This window comes from Leucoraja erinacea, chromosome 25, assembly GCF_028641065.1.
Source record: "Leucoraja erinacea ecotype New England chromosome 25, Leri_hhj_1, whole genome shotgun sequence".
In the NCBI taxonomy this organism is placed as follows: Eukaryota; Metazoa; Chordata; class Chondrichthyes; order Rajiformes; family Rajidae; genus Leucoraja; species Leucoraja erinaceus.
The window spans coordinates 13260013-13277610 of NC_073401.1; the positions used below are offsets into that span (position 1 = coordinate 13260013).

The window sequence follows — 17598 nt, forward strand, 5'->3', positions numbered from 1 at the left end:
GCATTTCCTACAGCTTTATTGCTTTTTGGGATATTACACTTCCCTTTGTTTTTTTTTTGTTTTTTTGTTTTTTCTCTCTCTCTCTCTCTCTCCCTCTCCCCTCTCCCTCTCCCTCTCTCCTCCCCCTCTCCCCTCCCCTCCCCTCTCTCTCCCCTCTCCCCCCTCTCCCCCCCCCCCTCCGTGTGCACGATTTTGGCGCTGTTTAGAGGGGGCGGGTTTAAAACGCGATTTTCACTAGGCTGTTGCAACCGAAAATGTTCAGCCTAGTAAATCATTAACGGAAAATGGCTGACAGACCCCGTCGCAAAAGGTATTATTAGTTTTTATGGCCTTGTATAATAGTTATAGTTGTTTCAAAATCACTCTCTCAACCCGCAACCTCTCGCAGCCCCAGGGTTTTATAAAGCAAATAATTAAAGGTATGTACCTTATTTTTACATTAAATGGGGCTTCTTAAGAACCCTGTATATAAAGTTTTCTATAGCGAGTAGTTCATTTTGGGCTCTTTATATCCCGCAGTATTTTTCTGGGCACTTGAGGGCACAAATCCAGCGCAATGTGAACGTTCTAAACCAGCGCGTTCACAGGAACCCACTCCAGAAAGCTGATTTAAATTGACTTTAATTTACAGCAATTGAACACTAAATTTGTTCCATTTGGCCTATAAATTGATGTAAATGAGATTTAAAAATCATGTTTTATTGTGAATTATTTGTGAATATTATTTGGACACTTGGGCTATTTAAAAATGTTAATCATTTATTAAGAAATGGATAGATGTTTAGATCTAGTAATTGAAGTTTGAAATTAGCTACTATTGGGTAACTAACTAATTATATGCTTTAATTTCAGGTCCTCCAAGTAAGATTATTTTATATTTGTTTCAGAATGGTTCAATCTATGATAACTGAAAATTTCATTCAGTTCTCTTAATTTTTAAGAAGGTTATGGGCTTTTGACTGTCCTCGATCACAGCTTTTTTGTTATGTCCATAGAAAATCAATAGGGAACAAGATGCTAATTTCCGAGTATGAAAATGGCCATAACTTTTTTATTACTTGAGATATGAAAGTGAATTAGGTGTCAAATTAAACTTATTGTTATGCTTTATCTGATGGGATAAATTGCAGACTTGATTTTTTAAATCTCAAAATTTTGTAACATTGCTATTCTATGCAGATGCTGGAATCTTGAGCGTAACAATGCTGGAGGAAACTCAGCGGGTCAGGCAGCATCTGTGAAGGAATGGACGATGTTTCAGGTCGGGAGCCTTAAGTATTAAGGTCAATGTATGCTTTGGAGCGCCTGGTACACATGTACACCGCTGCATCTAGCTCGAGTTCCCCGGTCTGAAGCAAAGATCCTAGAGGAGCAAGATAGACCACTCCTCCGAAATCCAATGGGCTGACGTATGGTACGTAACGGAACGTCACGGCCGCCATTTGTTTATGCCAAACGCGACTTCCGGTATGCCTCCTCTGCTCTATAATCTTTGGTCTGGAGCAGCTTCCCGAGCACATCGAGTCATCGGTTCGCTCATGCATTGATTGGCGACCCTGTCGCTGGTGTGTGGCGTTTGCCTGGTAGCGCGGCAGATTTGTCTTTATCCAGCGATTTTATAAATCGCGAGATATGTGCTTTATATTGGCTGTACGTTAGAATTTTACAACGTGAATGTCGCTTGTTTATTAGTGACCAATGCGTTTGCGAAATAGAAGTTATTTTCTGTGTTTCCTCTCCACAAGGCCTTGAATTGGACTTGATTGCGTCGTTTCCTCACTTCAGTATTTGGTCCTAGCTGCTATTATGGCCAGTGTTCACGAGAGCATGTTTTTCAACCCTATGATGGCGAATGGTGTAGTTCATGCAAACATTTTTGGAATCAAAGACTGGGTTACCCCTCACAAGATCTCAATCCTGGTTTTGTTGCACGAAATGGCCACTTGTAAGGGACAAGGGACGCCTGAGGTTGAAACGAGGCGTCTACACATGAACAAATTGAATTTACCGTTGTTGCAGGTGAGAGTACTTCCTGGTAATACATTAATTCGCCGTCTATTTATTTTTTCTCTTAAACATATTAAACAATATTAAATTTTCACCATAGGGTCCAGACATGACATTATTTCAATTGTTGAAGACTATTGGAGAATGCTGCCCTAAATTAGCAAGTGCTGTCAGTACAAGGTAAATGGATCTATAATGTGTATTTGTGCAAGTTCTAAAGAGCTTAAGGATATTGTGACTACATGGAACAATGAATAATCTGAATTGTAGAAACATGACCGGAGCCATTTGTGAAAATCTAGTTAAATAATCAGAGGCGATGTGTTTGGAAAATGTGATGTTGGAGGTGCCGTGATAGATATTGTCATCTAGGAGTTCTCAAAGTTAATGCCTGATTCAATGATGGCTCCTGAAATTGAGTCAAACAATGGCAATAAATGCTTCTGCAAGCATCACATATACTCTGACTCCCATTGAATCAGTGCTCATGAATGTTGTACATTGGGAAGAAACATTGCTAATAGTAACATATACAGTGAAATAAAAACAAAATAGTAGAAATATCCAGCAGGACTGGCAGTATCAGTGGAAAATGAAATGGAGTTAATATCTCTTAAAATTGATTGACCTGAGATCTCATTTTTTTTTTCTCCTCAGTTGCTGCCTGTCTTCCTATGTGTATTTTTTTTTTACCATTTTCTGTTTTTATTTCAGATTTGCACATTTTTGTTTTATTTTCAAGGAAAACAATATACACTGGCAGAGGAACTTTAATATCCACAACTCATTAGGGCTGCCCAATAGCACATAGCTGTCAATCGGGAATAGATGTTGGGGGAACAAAGCAAACAAACAAAAACTGTATGTGACATTCTCCTGATTAATATACTTGTTTCATACATTGGTGGGAGTGACTGCCACTCGTGGTCGAGAGAAAGGCAAATATGTATTTTGTGGCATATCTGTTCCATTAAATGGGATTACGTAAAAAAGTTATAGAAGCTCAAACCTGGATAGCCCTAAAGCTCAAAGTCTTTGAAGTCACCAAACTGAATTATGCCACAATAAGTAACCTCATTGCTTTGAGTAACCCACTATTATCTTCAAGGCAAGCGACCAACACTGGACAAGTGAAGAATGCAAAAGAGTGTGGATTTCTTTTGAATTCTCAGGTTTCCTCCTACATCTTACAATTGTGCAGGATTAGACATTGTAAATTACCTCAAGTGTGCGGTGTTAGAATTTTCAGGGAAGTTGTTGGGAAAATAGAGAGTTCAGTCTGAAGATTGGTCTCGACCTGAAACGTCACCCATTCCTTCTTTCCAGATATGCTGCCTGTCCCGCTGAGTTACTCCATCATTTTGTGTCTACGGGAAAATAGAGAGAATATATGTGATAGGGAAAATTAGTGGGAGAATAGGATTGCCATTTGAACTGATATCAACTCAACAGGCTGAAATGGCCTATGTGGTAGGGAACTTTGGAAGTAGCAAACTGTTGTGACTTGGAAATATATTGTTGCTACTTTGGATATTTATCCTAGAGCTCCATTATTATCAGCAGTACTTGCACCACACAGAACATAGATCTGAAGAAGGGTCTCGACCTGAAACGTCGCCCATTCCTTCTGTCCAGAGATGTTGCCTCATCCGTGGAGTTACTACAGCATTTTGTGTCTACCTTCGATTTAAACTAGCATCTGCAGTTCTTTCGTACACACAGATCTGATCACACAGCAACAGACATTTTAGCCCACAATGTCCACAAGGACTGCAACAGTTCAAGATAGTGACTCATCAAAGTCTCCTGAAGGATTGATAGGGATGGAATATAAACACTGGCTGTACCAGTTGCGCATGTATCCTTTAATTTTTACTTTTGAAAAACTCTGGTAGGGAAATCATGATATTCCAGTTTATTGGTTCAACTATTTTTTATTTTAAAAGCACATAGTCATCTTTAAATTGGAATAAGGTGAAAAAATTGCAATATTAGCTTTTAAAATCTACTAAAGGTCATTTTAAATACATTGAAAATAATGGATATTATTACAAAATGTATTTGAATAATATTTTCATAATTTCCCTTTCTCAGAGTGAAGCTGATGGCTGAAGGAGAGTTGAAGGACATGGAAAATTTCTTTTTTTCCCTCCAGCATGTTTTCAGTGGTACAGAACCAGCTGTTCATAAGACAAGTGTCATAGGTTTGTATAAATCTTTGATAGTTGGCTGAAATATTTCATAACTTGACGGCCACTTTATCAAGTCTAAATACTGGCGTTCAAGAAGTCTGCGTAATGCAGGTTTTTGATACGCATCTTCAACAATTTGCTATTGTGGGGAGAAATTATTGGTTGACAAGTTCACCCATATCCATTGTTGTCCTTTAAGTATTGCTATTCCTGTTTTTAATAAAATTATACTAGCTGAAGCGTTATGTTGAAGCTCATCCATTCACTTTTTCATGTCTTCAGTTGCAAAAGAAAGCCAAATAATTCTACCTGACTATGTATATAGCACCATGATTCTTCTGTTGTATACTTTGTGTACTGGATTTGTTGTATTACCACATTGTAATTGGATCATTGCTGATTTATGTGGACATCTCATCATTTTTATTTTACTTTTCCTGTTTTATTTGTCCCTAGATATCCCCTGTACATTTTATGGAAAAGCCAGGCATTGTTGGAAAATGTTGATGTCCAATAAAGACAGATGATTGGAATAAAGTTTTCATTCAAGGAAATAGTTGTTGCACAGTAGGATAATCTGTTTCCTCCATTTATAACCATATAACCATAGTTCTAGTGGCACACAGAGCATTCCATTTCATTGTGCTTTAGATTGTAACAGTTTCCCTTTTGCTTGAGATATCTTGTCCCTCAAAACCTTTTAGTGTAGTTTAGAGATACAGCATGGAAACAGGCTCTTTGATCTACCAAGTCCATTGCCGACCATCGATCAAATCTTCACACTAATTTTCTGTTATCCCACTTTTGCATCCATTCCCTAGACATTAGGGGCAATTTTACAGAGGCCAATAAAGGTACAAATCTCCATCTCATTGGGATGTGGGAGCATTCAATTATTTAAATTCTCATCACAGCCTGCTAGGACAGTTGGGCTGAAAGCTGAATCCACATCTTCCAATTTAGATCTAGAAATATTATTACCAATTTAATGTTAATTTTCATGTAGTATGAAAGTAAATCGCTGCATTTAATAATTAGAAATTATATTCTATAGTAATAATTTCAATCCAATGCTACAGTTTGTATTCTTGTCAGTGGGTAACCAACCCTTAATGTTCTTGCAGGTCTGTTCTTGCGGCACATGATCCTAGCTTACAACAAACTGTCCTTTAGTCAGGTTTATAAGCTTTACACAGCTTTACAACAATATTACCAAAGCTATGAAAAGATGTCATCAAGAACAACCGAAATAGATGATACAGATATGGAATTAACCTCTTTAGATCTTGAAGGAAAAATGGAAAAAGAGGAATTGGAATTTCCATTGAGGTAAGATCATATCGTGTTAACGTTTATTTCTAATTGCTTAAATTAAATGAAACTTGTGTGATTTAAACAAAAAAAGAAAAGCATTCTTAATCCTGTTTTTTTTCTCTTTTTTTTTCCTCTGTCAGTACAAATATTTTTTAAATATTACAACATTTTGTCATTGTTTCCAATCTTTGTGAATCATTGCTTATCAATATTTCCATGGGAAGATGTTCAGGTGATTTAGAGGGAAACAATGAAGGGTTTATTGAATAATTGAACTAGTGAATAGTCCTATGAGGTTTTTTTAAAAAGGGCCATTCAAGTGGATCCATGAAAAAATATACCACTAGGTATTTACATACTTCATGCTGACGGAAAGGTACTTGAGCAAAAGGAATCCATTGTCTTCTGATTATTAAGAGAATGTTTCTTTACCTGAACCATCTTGGTTATTTGGCCTCCTGATTGTTGTCCCTGCAGCATCTAATTTTGGAACAATATTTGAATAAGAGCTACTTTTTTTTTTTTCCTGCTGGTCCATTGACCTCTGATACCCCAAAAAGCAATTTTCTGTTTAAAAGTATTTTAAAACTGATTTGGGATCTTTTATTTTACAATTTAGAAATAATAGATGAGAAATCATGCAAACTTTCAAGGAAATAAATGACAACTTATTTATATTTTATTTCCTATAAAAATACAAAGATTTAAATTTTACAAAGATTTAATTTAAATAACTTGTCCTTTATTCCCTTGGATCGTCATAGTTCTTATTCACTCTGATTACTTGAACCTTATGCTATCATTGTTTCTCACAACATTCTGTGATTTGAAATGTTCCTTTTGGCACATTTTATAAAGTTAATTGCTGATCAAATACGATCTACATCCTTTTATGGAAGACTTTTTAAATGGTTTGCTAAGATTGATTTAAATGTGCTTCCTAATAAAAAAACGTAATGTGGAGAAATATTATAAAGGAAGTATAAACCTACAGAAAAGGATTGCTGAAAGACATGCAGATTGAAGTGCTCATCAATGATTAAATTATTGTCCATGATGTCAAAATGAATTAATTGAAATGTATTAGTGTCTCAGATACACTCTGATTTTGTTTTAATAATTTAATGTAAAAGGATTTAGTGGTCTGATGAATTTTACTTTAATCTCGATTCGTGTAAGAGTTTTTAAAATAATGTTTGTTCATGAATATATGTAATTACTCGCAGTCGCTGGCTGCTCCAATTCCTCTCTTATCAGTACAATTTTTAAAGCTAATCAATATGATTAATTTACTACATTCTCATATTTTCATGCTACTCGGCTTTTCTGCTTCTGGTCAATATCCCAGAATTGCTGGCACACTGTGGACTGAATTATGTATTTCCCATATCTGCTGACTGGTTTTGTTCTTCCACTTTACTTTCCTGGAATGGATAGAGCTCTGATCGCAAGCTCCTACTCTGCTCCTTATTATGTCTATCTTTTCTCTTCTCTATTCTGGTCTGTGGATTTAATTTGTCCCTCAATCTCCGTGACTCTTCATTATTTAACGTAACTATAGTTACGATATCTTAAAGGAAATCGCAAAATTGTGACAAATGTGAATGGTAAAAAAATGTCACTGTCATCTGCAAGTTTCCCAATCAGAAACTTAATTTGTCCATTCCCTCCACATATGCTGTCAGACTTGCTGAGTTCCTCCTCCTTGTTTTGTATAAGTATCATTGTCCAATTCTTTGAAATTGGATCATTGCAAATAAAAGTTAGCATCTGATGTTGCTGTTAAGCTATAATATTTCATCTCGCTCTGTAGTTAGATATACAGTGCCCTCCATAATGTTTGGGAGAAAGACCCATCATTTATTTATTTGCCTCTGACCTCCACAATTTGAGATTTGTAATAGAAAGAAATCACATGTGGTTAAAGTCCACATTGTCAGATTTTATTAAAGGGTATTTTCTATACATTTTGGTTTCACCATGTAGAAATTACAGCAGTATTTATACATAGTCCCCCCCCATTTCAGGGCACCATAATTTTTGGGACGCGTGGCTTCACAGGTGTTTGTAATTGCTCAGTTGTGTTTAATTGCCTCCTTAATGCAGGCATAAGAGAGCTCTCAGCACCTAGTCTTTCCTCCAGTCTTTTCATCACCGTTGGAAACTTTTATTGAAAGTCAAATAAGCCATTATGAGACTGAGAAACAAGAATAAAACTGTTAGATACATCAGCCAAACCTTAGGCTTACGAAAATCAACCGTTTTGGAACGCCATTAAGAAGAAAGAGAGCACTGGTGAGCTCACTAATCGCAAAAGGACTGGCAGGCCGAGGAAGACCTCTACAGCTGATGACAGAAGAATTCTCTCCATAATAAAGAAAAATCCCCAAACACCTGTCCGTCAGATCAGAAACACTCTTCAGTAGTCGGGTGTGGATTTGTCAATGACCACTGTCCGCAGATGACTTCATGAACAGAAATACAGAAGCTTCACTGCAAGACGCAAACCACTAGTTAGCCGCAAAAATAGGATGGTCAGGTTACAGTTTGCCAAGAAATACTTAAAAGAGCAACCGTAGTTCTGAAAAAAGGTCTTGTGGACAGATGAGATTAAGATTAACTTGTATCAGAGTGATGGCAAGAGCAAAGTATGGAGTAGAGGAGGAACTGCCCAAGATCCAAAGCATACCACTTCATCTGTGAAACACGGTGGTGGGGGTGTTATGGCCTGGCTGCTGAAGGTACTGGCCCGCTTATCTTCAATGATGATACAACTGCTGATGGTAGTACAGGTGCACAACCATTTTATCCGAAAGCCTTGGGACTAGACACTTTTCGTAATTCAGAATTTTTCAGCTTTCGGAATGGAAGATTTTTAGCGTAGATTTTAACGGCTGGCTCAGTGGTAGAGTGCTCGGCTCGTATCCGCAAGGTCGCGAGTTTGCACCTCGATCCCGGCAGTTACTCGATCGCGAGTTTGAGTCTTCAATGTAGTTTTTTCTTGCAGAATAGGAGAGAATAGGGAGGGTTAGGCTGGGATCATTCTCTGCGAGATGATCTTAGTGCGGGAGACAAGTGTAGGAGAGGTGTACTGACTGTGTGGGCAGAACTTTGGAAGTGATTGCCCACCATTCTGAAAAGCCGCTGTGTCTCCCTGTCCCTCCAACTCCAGAGGAATCCGCTCCCCGATGGGCCGCTACGGCGACAAGTGGCAGTTTTCCCACAGCCCGAGCTGCGCCCCCTCATCCGCAACCCGGGTTCCTCTGGAGTTGGAGCGGGGCTGGGCTAGAGTTGCTGCTGGCTGTGAGTCTCTGGGATCTCCGTGCTTGCAGTGGGCCTGGGGGTCGGTGTCCCGATGAGGGGGCGCAACTCGGGCTGTGGGCGAACTGCCACTTGTCGCTGTAGCGGCCCATCGGGGAGCGGCTTCTGGTGGTCCTGACATCTCTCAGCTCCTGTCCAGGGGGGTGGCCGGAGACGTCAGGACCAACAGGAACCCGCTCCCCGATGCGCCGCTACAGCGACGTGGCAGTTCGCCCACAGCCCGAGCTGCGCCCCCTCATCCGCAACCCGGGTTCCTCTGGAGTTGGAGCGGGGCTGGGCTAGAGTTGCTGCTGGCTGTGAGTCTATGGGATCTCCGTGCTTGCAGTCGGTGTCCCGTTGGTCCTGACGTCTCCGGTCACCCCCCTGGAATGGAGCTGAGACTGGGAACTGTACCGCCCTTGCCCCCTCCCTCTGCAACTGCAAACAACCCCACAGTTCCCAGTCTCAGCTCCTGTACAGGGGGGTGGCCGGAGCGTCACAGCCCGAGCCATCAGCTTCTGTCCCTACGGGGACAGCGGAGAGCGTGTTCCTCTGGAATTGGAACGGGGCTGGGCTGCTGCTGGCTGTGGGTCTCTGGGTTCTCCGTGCTTGCAGTGGGCCTGGGGGTCGGTGTCCCGTTGGTCCTGGCGTCTCCGGTGACTGGCACTGGCTCCAACGTGAAGACAGTGCAAAGCCCCCGCGCCGGTGCAATGCGCGGGGAGCTGGAGAGGGGAGGGGAGGGAAGGGGTCACACACATGGCCGGGAAGCAGAGGGATGTAGGTGGGGTGAAACTGAAGGGAGCGACAATTTGCTGCTGCCTGCCCGCTGAGTTAAAAAGTTCCCACGCAAGACTCACGATACACTGTGTATCGTGTCTAACATTATGGAGGGCACTGTGACCCAAAATGATATTACGGGTTTATTTTTTTTGAACCATTTCTGCCTTGCCATTTGGTTCTGCTAATAATTGTTGTCGTGCGATGGAATACTATGTGTTTTAAAAGAAGTGGATTATAACTATTTTCCTTACTGCTATGGGCATATAAAAGTCAACCAACAGCTGGAACTATTGATATAGGAGAAAATTTAACTAAAAACCTTGACTTTGTTGAAAATATGAGTATTTTTTGTAAAAATACATTACACAACTTCTGATGTTATTCAACAGAGATGATGAAGTTAGTGACAGAGGACCGTTATCTCAGAAACAAGCTGAATATTTCCTTGCTCAACAGGTATAGTAGTACTTTGTCCTTTTTCTCCTCTGAAGATGCATTTATTTTTGCCTTTAACTGTTCATGATTGAAAATAGATATCCTGGATGTGTCAGTGCCACAGACCAGGCAACAAGCTTGGGATTTTTCTGGTCTCCAGCTAACTTTTTTTGGAATCTCTTTATAATGTGTGATGCAGGACTGTGATTGTTCTTTTTGATGTATAAATCTTCCAGAATTATAGAATTATGTCCTGCTTATGTAAAATAATATTGTGGCTTCAGCTAATACACAGACCACTTATGGTCGAACCCTCGTCAGCAGCTACGAGGGCTGGCACATGACGTCACGGCCTAGGGGGAGTGTCCTGCTACTTAAGCTTATCTCACCTTGAGACCCAGGTAGTCAACAGGTAGCTGAGCCCGAGAGAACAACCTTTCTCAGCTACAGCAGCAATGACAATTACGTTAGCGGACCAACTTATCATGTAACACCTGAATAAAACAACTGTCTGAACCTGCCTGATGTCTGGCCTCATTCACCATGTTTGGTGCCGCTACATTGGTGACTCCGACTATCCAAATTGAAATTTGGATTTCTCCAGCCTCGGGAGACCTGATGTCTGCAGCCGACTGCCCAGCCCTGCAGAACGACGTTGCAGCCAACCCGGCCCTACCCCAAGGTATGCCGCAGGGCGCCTGGGTCAAGTGGTGCAGTCCAGTGACAATCCTCGTGACGGCCGCCAAGCTCTCCCGCATGACCTGCCCGGAGCTGACCACCGGAGCTGAGAGACCGCGGCAGCTTCCTCAGCAGCTGCTGCTCACCGGAGCTGAGAAGCCGCAGCTGCCGCCGCTTCCCCATCAGTACCTGCCGCTCTCCCGCTCCCAACAACAGACCAGGCCCTGGCCTCTCACCGTGAACACGGCTCCAGGCCCTGCACTGCACCGGGCCTCACCACTCCAGTCCCTGCACCGGATCCAGCCTCGCCTCACCTGCACCGCACTGGGCCTCACCGCGGACACGGCTTCATCCCCAGCACCGCAACAGGCCTCGCCACGGCTCCAGGCCCTGCACCGCACCAGACCCTGCCGGCCGCTGCCCAGGGCCCAGCCACCCGATAGCGCAAGCTTACCTGGGGCGCCTGCTGAAGATGCCCTTCTGCTCCTCACAGCCGCGGATCCCGTAGATCCCTGGGCGCTGGCTGTCTGTCCGGCCCAGGGATTGAATCGCTGGTTGGGGCCGCCGCGGCCTACTGAAATAAGCGGCCGCCCGACTACAGAAATGGCCGCCGCGGCCAGAAGAGAAGCTCGAACTTCCCTGATCGCCGTCCACAGCGCCACCTTCCGGCCGGATGCCGTCCCTGCAGCCTGACCACTGGCAACAGCGCCACCGTCAGATCATCTGCCGTCACTTTACCCCCGCCCCCGATCAGTCTGAAGAAGGGTTTCGGCCCGAAACGTTGCCTATTTCCTTCGCTCCATAGATGCTGCTGCACCCGCCGGAAATTGGAGGAACAGCACCTCATATTCCGTTTGGGGAGTCTGCACCCCGGGGGCATGAACAACGAATTCTCCCAATTTTGTTAGTCCTTGCTGTCTCCTACCCTCCCTCAGCTCCCCTGCTGTCTCCTCCCATCCCCCAGCCTTCGGGCTACTCCTCCTTTTCCCTTTCTTGTCCCCGCCCACCCCCGATCAGTCTGAAGAAGGGTTTCGGCCCGAAACGTTGCCTATTTCCTTCGCTCCATAGATGCTGCTGCACCCGCTGAGTTTCTCCAGCATTTTTGTGTAACCTCCAACTGCCATCACTGCAGCCTTACCGCCTTCCACAGTGCCACCTTCCGGCCGGATGCAGTCACTACAGCAGGACCGCCGTCCACAGCGCCATCTTCCCGCCCGATGCTGTCACTGCAGCCGGACCGCCGTCCACAGCGCCATCTTCAGGCCGGATGTCGTCCCTGCAGTCTGACCACCGGCAACAGCGCCTCATTCAGGTCGGAGGCTGTCACTGCAACCTCTGGTTTTCCAGCACAGATTCCCATCCTGCACAATGGACACTGGACAATTTGAACTTACCACTTTGCACGTGAATGCTCACTGTAGTTTGTGTTGTTTCTTTTCACTCTGTTTACACTGCATCACCACGCCAGGTACAGCAATCAGTTTATTTATTTTATTTAGTTTTTTTCTTCATTGTTGCCGACATCTCCCAGCAGTTGCTGGGGGCCATATTTCTCAGGACGTGGTCCCTTAGCTGGGTCGAGGAGATGCGACTGTCTCTCTTCCGTCCGGCAGCTTTTGCATTGGTCTCCTCGGGATCGCCCACATGGAGCGTCGACTGCGCCCGCGGGCCCCTCCGTCCCAACCCACGCCCAGAGTGTTCCCGACCCACATGGCAGGAGCCGCCCTCGACCATTCTATTCCTTCCTCCGGTTCTGGGGGGGGGGGGTCCTGTGGCATTGGCTAATACACAGACCATTTATGGTCAAACCCTCGTCATTAGCTACGAGGGCTGGCACTTGACATCACTGCCTAGGCGGAGTGTCCTGCTACTTAAGCTTATCTCACCTTGAGACCCAGGTAGTCAACAACAGGTAGCTGAGCCTGAGAGAACAACCTCGCTCAGCTACAGCAGCAATGATAATTACGTTAACGGACCAACTTAACATGTAACACCTGAATAAAACAACTGTTTGAACGTGCCTGATGTCTGGCCTTATTCACCACATTTGGTGCCGCTACAATATAATTAATTCTCATACTATCAATTGCTGGGTTTACTTACTTTGCTTGACAGAAATAATGAAAAATGGTCTTAATATTTTGTAGGCATCATTGTTGAAAAATAATGAAAATAAGGCTCTTTCACCAGCGGCTCTCCAGAAAGAATTGAATAACCTCCTCAAATTTAATCCAGATTTTTCAGAAGCTGTAAGTATTCAAATGTTATAATTTTCTGGAAGAGTTCACGAAGGTTCCATCAACTATTGCTGTTATTGCTGAGAAAATGAATGTTATCTCAGATTAATGTTTGAATAGTAGGAGCATAATGCTGATGATTAAATTAAGCTGTGCGAATATGGTTTCAAAATTCTGTAACAGTAACATTTCATTCATTATTATGCAGAGTAACTTAATCTATTTCTTCACTGCAAGAAAAGTTTGTATTATTAATTATAACCTTTCAATAGATTGGTTAGGTTTCTCTTCCCATGATTTGTTGCTAATTCCTTTGCTTTCTGCACAAAAGTTAATTTTGATTAACTATTCTAGTTTAATTTCTTCCCAAACTAGTTTATTTTCTTCCCAAACTTTATTCTCCTTTCTGGCATTAATTTAAACTGAAGTTAATTCTAGTTTGTGGCTGTAGCATTTTAATTCGATGCTTGTCACACACCCCACTTTAATAAATTACGCAACAAAGAATTAAAGGTCATGTTTCTAGCAAATAAGAACGTGGAAATTAGCATGAAGTTTATCAAATGTTTTGTTGAAAATTAAAACAATAACTATCAAGTTTTAATGTCTTTATTTTGTGATTTCAGCATTATTTGAGCTACTTAAATAGTCTCAGGGTACAAGACTACTTCAGTGCAATGCATAGCCTCCTTCACTATTTTGATCGGTTAATTCTTACTGGCAGTGACAGCAAAAGCAGTGGAGAGGATGGGTTTGGAAGAAGTTTAAGATATGCAGCTCTAAATCTTGCTGCTCTAAACTGTAGGTTTGGCCATCAGTGAGTATTTTCCATTCTACTTTGAATGTAGTCGTAATGCATAGTGGAAATGTTTTAATATCAGTTGACAAACAATGTTGTAATACTTCTAATTTACTGAAGAAACAAGGAACTGCGATTGTTAGGTTTTAAAAAAGACACCAAAGTACTGGAGTAACCAGCGGGTTACGCAGCATCTATGGAGAACATCTTTAGAAGGGGCGGGATAGTTTGTGGGCACCAGGATGGAGGGGGTTAGTGGCACAGGAGAATGAAAAGTGGGTGTTGCTAAAATTTAGAGAAACAAATGTTCGTACCGTTGGGTTGCAAGCTACCGAGCAAATTATTGTGATTTTCCAGTACAATGGAGATGGGATGGTGCAACAGTAGAGCTGCTGCCACATAGCGCAAGAGACCAGGATTCGATCCTGTCTATGGATGCTTGCGGGAGTTTGCACGTTCTTCCTGTAACCATGTGGGTTTTCTCCGGGTTCTTCGGCTTCCTCCCACATTCCGATAGCGTGTAGGTTAATTGGCTTCTGTAAATTTCCCTTAGTGTCCGGGATGCAAAAGTAGGATAACGTGGAACTGGTATGTGAGTAATCAAAGGTTGACGTGGACTCAGTGGGCCGCAGGGTCTGTTTCCACGCTGTATCTGAATGAAACTAAACAATGTGAGACCTAATCACCCTAATTATATGTGCTTTCCTTCCTTATCTTTATACTTGTGTGTTTATCTAGTGAGCAGGCCCAATATGCTCTGCAGGAAGCTATTCGCATTGCTCAAGAATCCAGTGACCATGTTTGCCTACAGCATTGCCTGGTAAGCGGTAGGGTAGTGGTGGAAGAAGCAAGTGTCCTTTGACATAGCCTTCAGTATTGCATGATCTATTAACTGAATAAATAGCAGTTATGTGCTAAGTTGTCAATTTATATAATGTTTATCTTAAGTGCAATGCAAGTTTGATGCCTGTTGTGACTTTGATTCTAGAGTTGGCTTTACATACTGGAACAGATGAAGGGATCAGACAATGCAGTTCTTATTGAACATTCGATGACAAAAGCTGGGCAGCTTGGTTTACCTGTAAGTAAATATTATTTGTATCATTTAAAAAAAAAAATGTTATGAAGAAGGTTAATACAATTTGTTTTAAGGTATAATTTTAATTTAAAAATATAGTCCTTTACTGGAACCATGTAATGAATCTAAAACGACATTTTAAAATGTTTGTCTTGTGCTGGCAAATCTGCAATTTGAGTTTTTAATTAGAGAAAATATGTCATGATGTAGGAGGTAACATTTTGGCACAGAGTGAAACTTGGCTGGCTAATGGGTCTATCTTTTAGTCAGTAAAATTTAACAAATAGAGTGCTGCAGGGATTAATGCTGGGGCTTCCATATTTTCCACTTTATACAAATTATGTTGAAAGGAGTGAAGATACAGTTGCTAAATTTGCTGGTTGAATCGTACCGAATAGTGAAAGGCTTGGACAGAGTGGATGTGGAGAGGTTGTTTCCACCAGTGGTAGAGTCTAGGACTAGAGGTCATAGCCACAGAATTAAAGGACATTCCTTTAGGGAGATGAGGAGGAATTTCTTTAATCAGAGGGTGGTGAATCTGTGGAATTCTTTGCCGCAGGAGGCTGTGGAGGCCAAGTCAATGGATATTTTTAAGGCAGAGATAGATTCTTGATTAGTACAGGTGCCAGGGTTATGGTGAGAAGGCAGGAGAATGGGGTTAGGTGGGAGATATAGATCAGCCATGATTGAATGGCGGAGTAGACTTGGTGGGCCGAATGGCCTAATTCTGCTCCTATCATTTATGACCTTATGACACAAAACAGATAGCAAAGTACTAAAAGGGGAAAAAAGGGTTTTGGTTAAATGTCGGCAAAAGATCTGGATAAAATGATTATAATGTGAGAAAATATGAAATTGTCCATTTTGTCAGTGGAAATAGAGGCATATTATGTTGATGGTGAGAGATGAGATGCTGTGGTCAAGAAGGAACTGCAGATGCTGGAGAATCGGTTAGACAAAAATGCTGGAGAAACTAAGCGGGTGCGGCAGCATCTATGGAGCGAAGGAAAGAGGAAACGTTTCGAGCCGAAACTCTTCATCAGACTCGAACGTTGCCTCTTTCCTTCGCTCCATAGATGCTGCCGCACCCGCTGAGTTTCTCCAGCATTTTTGTCTACCATGAGTTGCAGTGGTAGCAGGATGGCCTAATGCATTATTTACAAAAGACAAATTAGTCAATAAGATCATTGCTAAGCAGGAGGGTCAAATGTTACTGTAAATACACAATTATTCAAAGTTGAGGGTATAATTATATCAACCATGATCTTATTAAATTACTTGAGAGGCCAACTCCTGCTCTTTATTTGTATATTTGTATTCTACCATTCAACCATCTGCATGATAAATCTGGTATTTGTAGGTGGTGGGAAACCAAACTGCATAAACGGCAAAGAGAACCTGCACTTTGTATCGGGTCTGACCTAAGTGGACATTCTCGTCCCTCTGGATAACTAAGCATTGTCAATAAACAATGGTTTGTTAGTGCTTGCCACGGATCATGAACAAACAAAATGATCTGCCCATTTAAAAAAAAATGTTTTTGTTTGTTTTTTGCAGTACCTGGCTTCTTTGGGCATCCAATCGCTAGTTCAACAACGGGCCTTTTCTGGAAGGTCGGCAAACAAGCTAATGGATGCTATGAAAGATTCTGACATGTTGCATTGGAAACATGGACTTTCAGAGCTTATTGATGTATGCATAGCACAGAAAACTGCAATTTGGAAAATGTATGGACAAAGGTACATAATATCTTGTTGGCCTGCGAGAGTAAGTGTGTGTAAAATATATAAAAAATATATAGTAAATAAAATATAATATATATATATATATATATTAAAAATGGGTGTCTTCAAGTTACTGCTACTGTTCCACAACCAAGCAAGGCTGAAGACGATGTGCTACTGGATCCTGTCTAACTTGGAAGGAGCTGTTTTCCAGCTTCCTATTAATGATAAACGAATAAACACGAATAAACATTTATTAATGATAAATGATAAACACGCCTTGTTTAGTCAAATACAGGCACCTTGCATTTTATGCAGGGGTTACGTGCTTGGAAAAATGGTGGGTAATTAATAAATGTGTAAATTAAACCTATACATGCCTATGCTGTCAGCAGTAAGTTTGAGCGCGTTATTCGGAAATCAGCGTGTAAATCAAGCTTTTGTGTTAAAGGAACAAGCACGCTATTTTTAAAACTCATAAATCAAACATGCGGAAAACACAAGGTGCCTGTACGTACTCTCTTGTGAGTATCAGAAAAGTAATTTGTTGGCCAAGGGGAGAGGGACCTTCACAACAGTTCTCTTTTTAGTATTCATATCTTTTCATAGTGAATCACAGAGCACTTTTTACTTGTCCCCATTTCTGTGTTTAGTATTAATCCAGAGCAGGGTTGATGCTGAATTTGCACTCTGGTTCTGCAGTTGCATGCTTCCTTGTCTCTTGTAGCACACAACAGATTTGCTAAAAATGTTCTGCCATGATTTCTTTAAAAAAAAACCTAATTGCAGTAATGGTTGTTTCATTTTCATTGTTGCAGCACAATGGCACTGCAACAAACACAGCTTCTTCTATACATGCACAGTTTGGAGTCTGTAAACATGGATACCCATCAAAATAACACTGAGGCAATGGCTGTGGTACTTTGCCACTTGGCAGAACTTCATGCAGAACAGGTTAGTTTGCTCTTATGGAGTTTTGTCTGTACTTTTTGGGGGTATTATCACCTAGATATACATATCAAACAATTTAAGTGGGAGGCACAAGCAACTGCAC

At 41.8% G+C, this 17598-nt stretch overlaps 1 protein-coding gene across 3 annotated transcripts in view; it reads left to right on the top strand.

Moving 5' to 3' along the window:
* The window catches only part of anapc5 (anaphase promoting complex subunit 5), a 34857-nt gene that overhangs the window by 3707 nt on the left and 13552 nt on the right, over window positions 1-17598 (top strand). Inside the window, exons 2-13 of one of the 3 annotated variants that reach the window (XM_055655744.1) lie at window positions 1180-1414; window positions 1746-2019; window positions 2108-2187; window positions 4102-4211; window positions 5324-5528; window positions 9983-10049; window positions 12854-12955; window positions 13570-13760; window positions 14481-14562; window positions 14731-14823; window positions 16378-16559; window positions 17363-17498. In XM_055655744.1, coding sequence (XP_055511719.1) covers window positions 1807-2019; window positions 2108-2187; window positions 4102-4211; window positions 5324-5528; window positions 9983-10049; window positions 12854-12955; window positions 13570-13760; window positions 14481-14562; window positions 14731-14823; window positions 16378-16559; window positions 17363-17498 — 1461 coding nt within the window. In that variant the 5' untranslated portion in view covers window positions 1180-1414; window positions 1746-1806. The other 2 variants (XM_055655746.1, XM_055655745.1) reach the window with 2 other exon arrangements.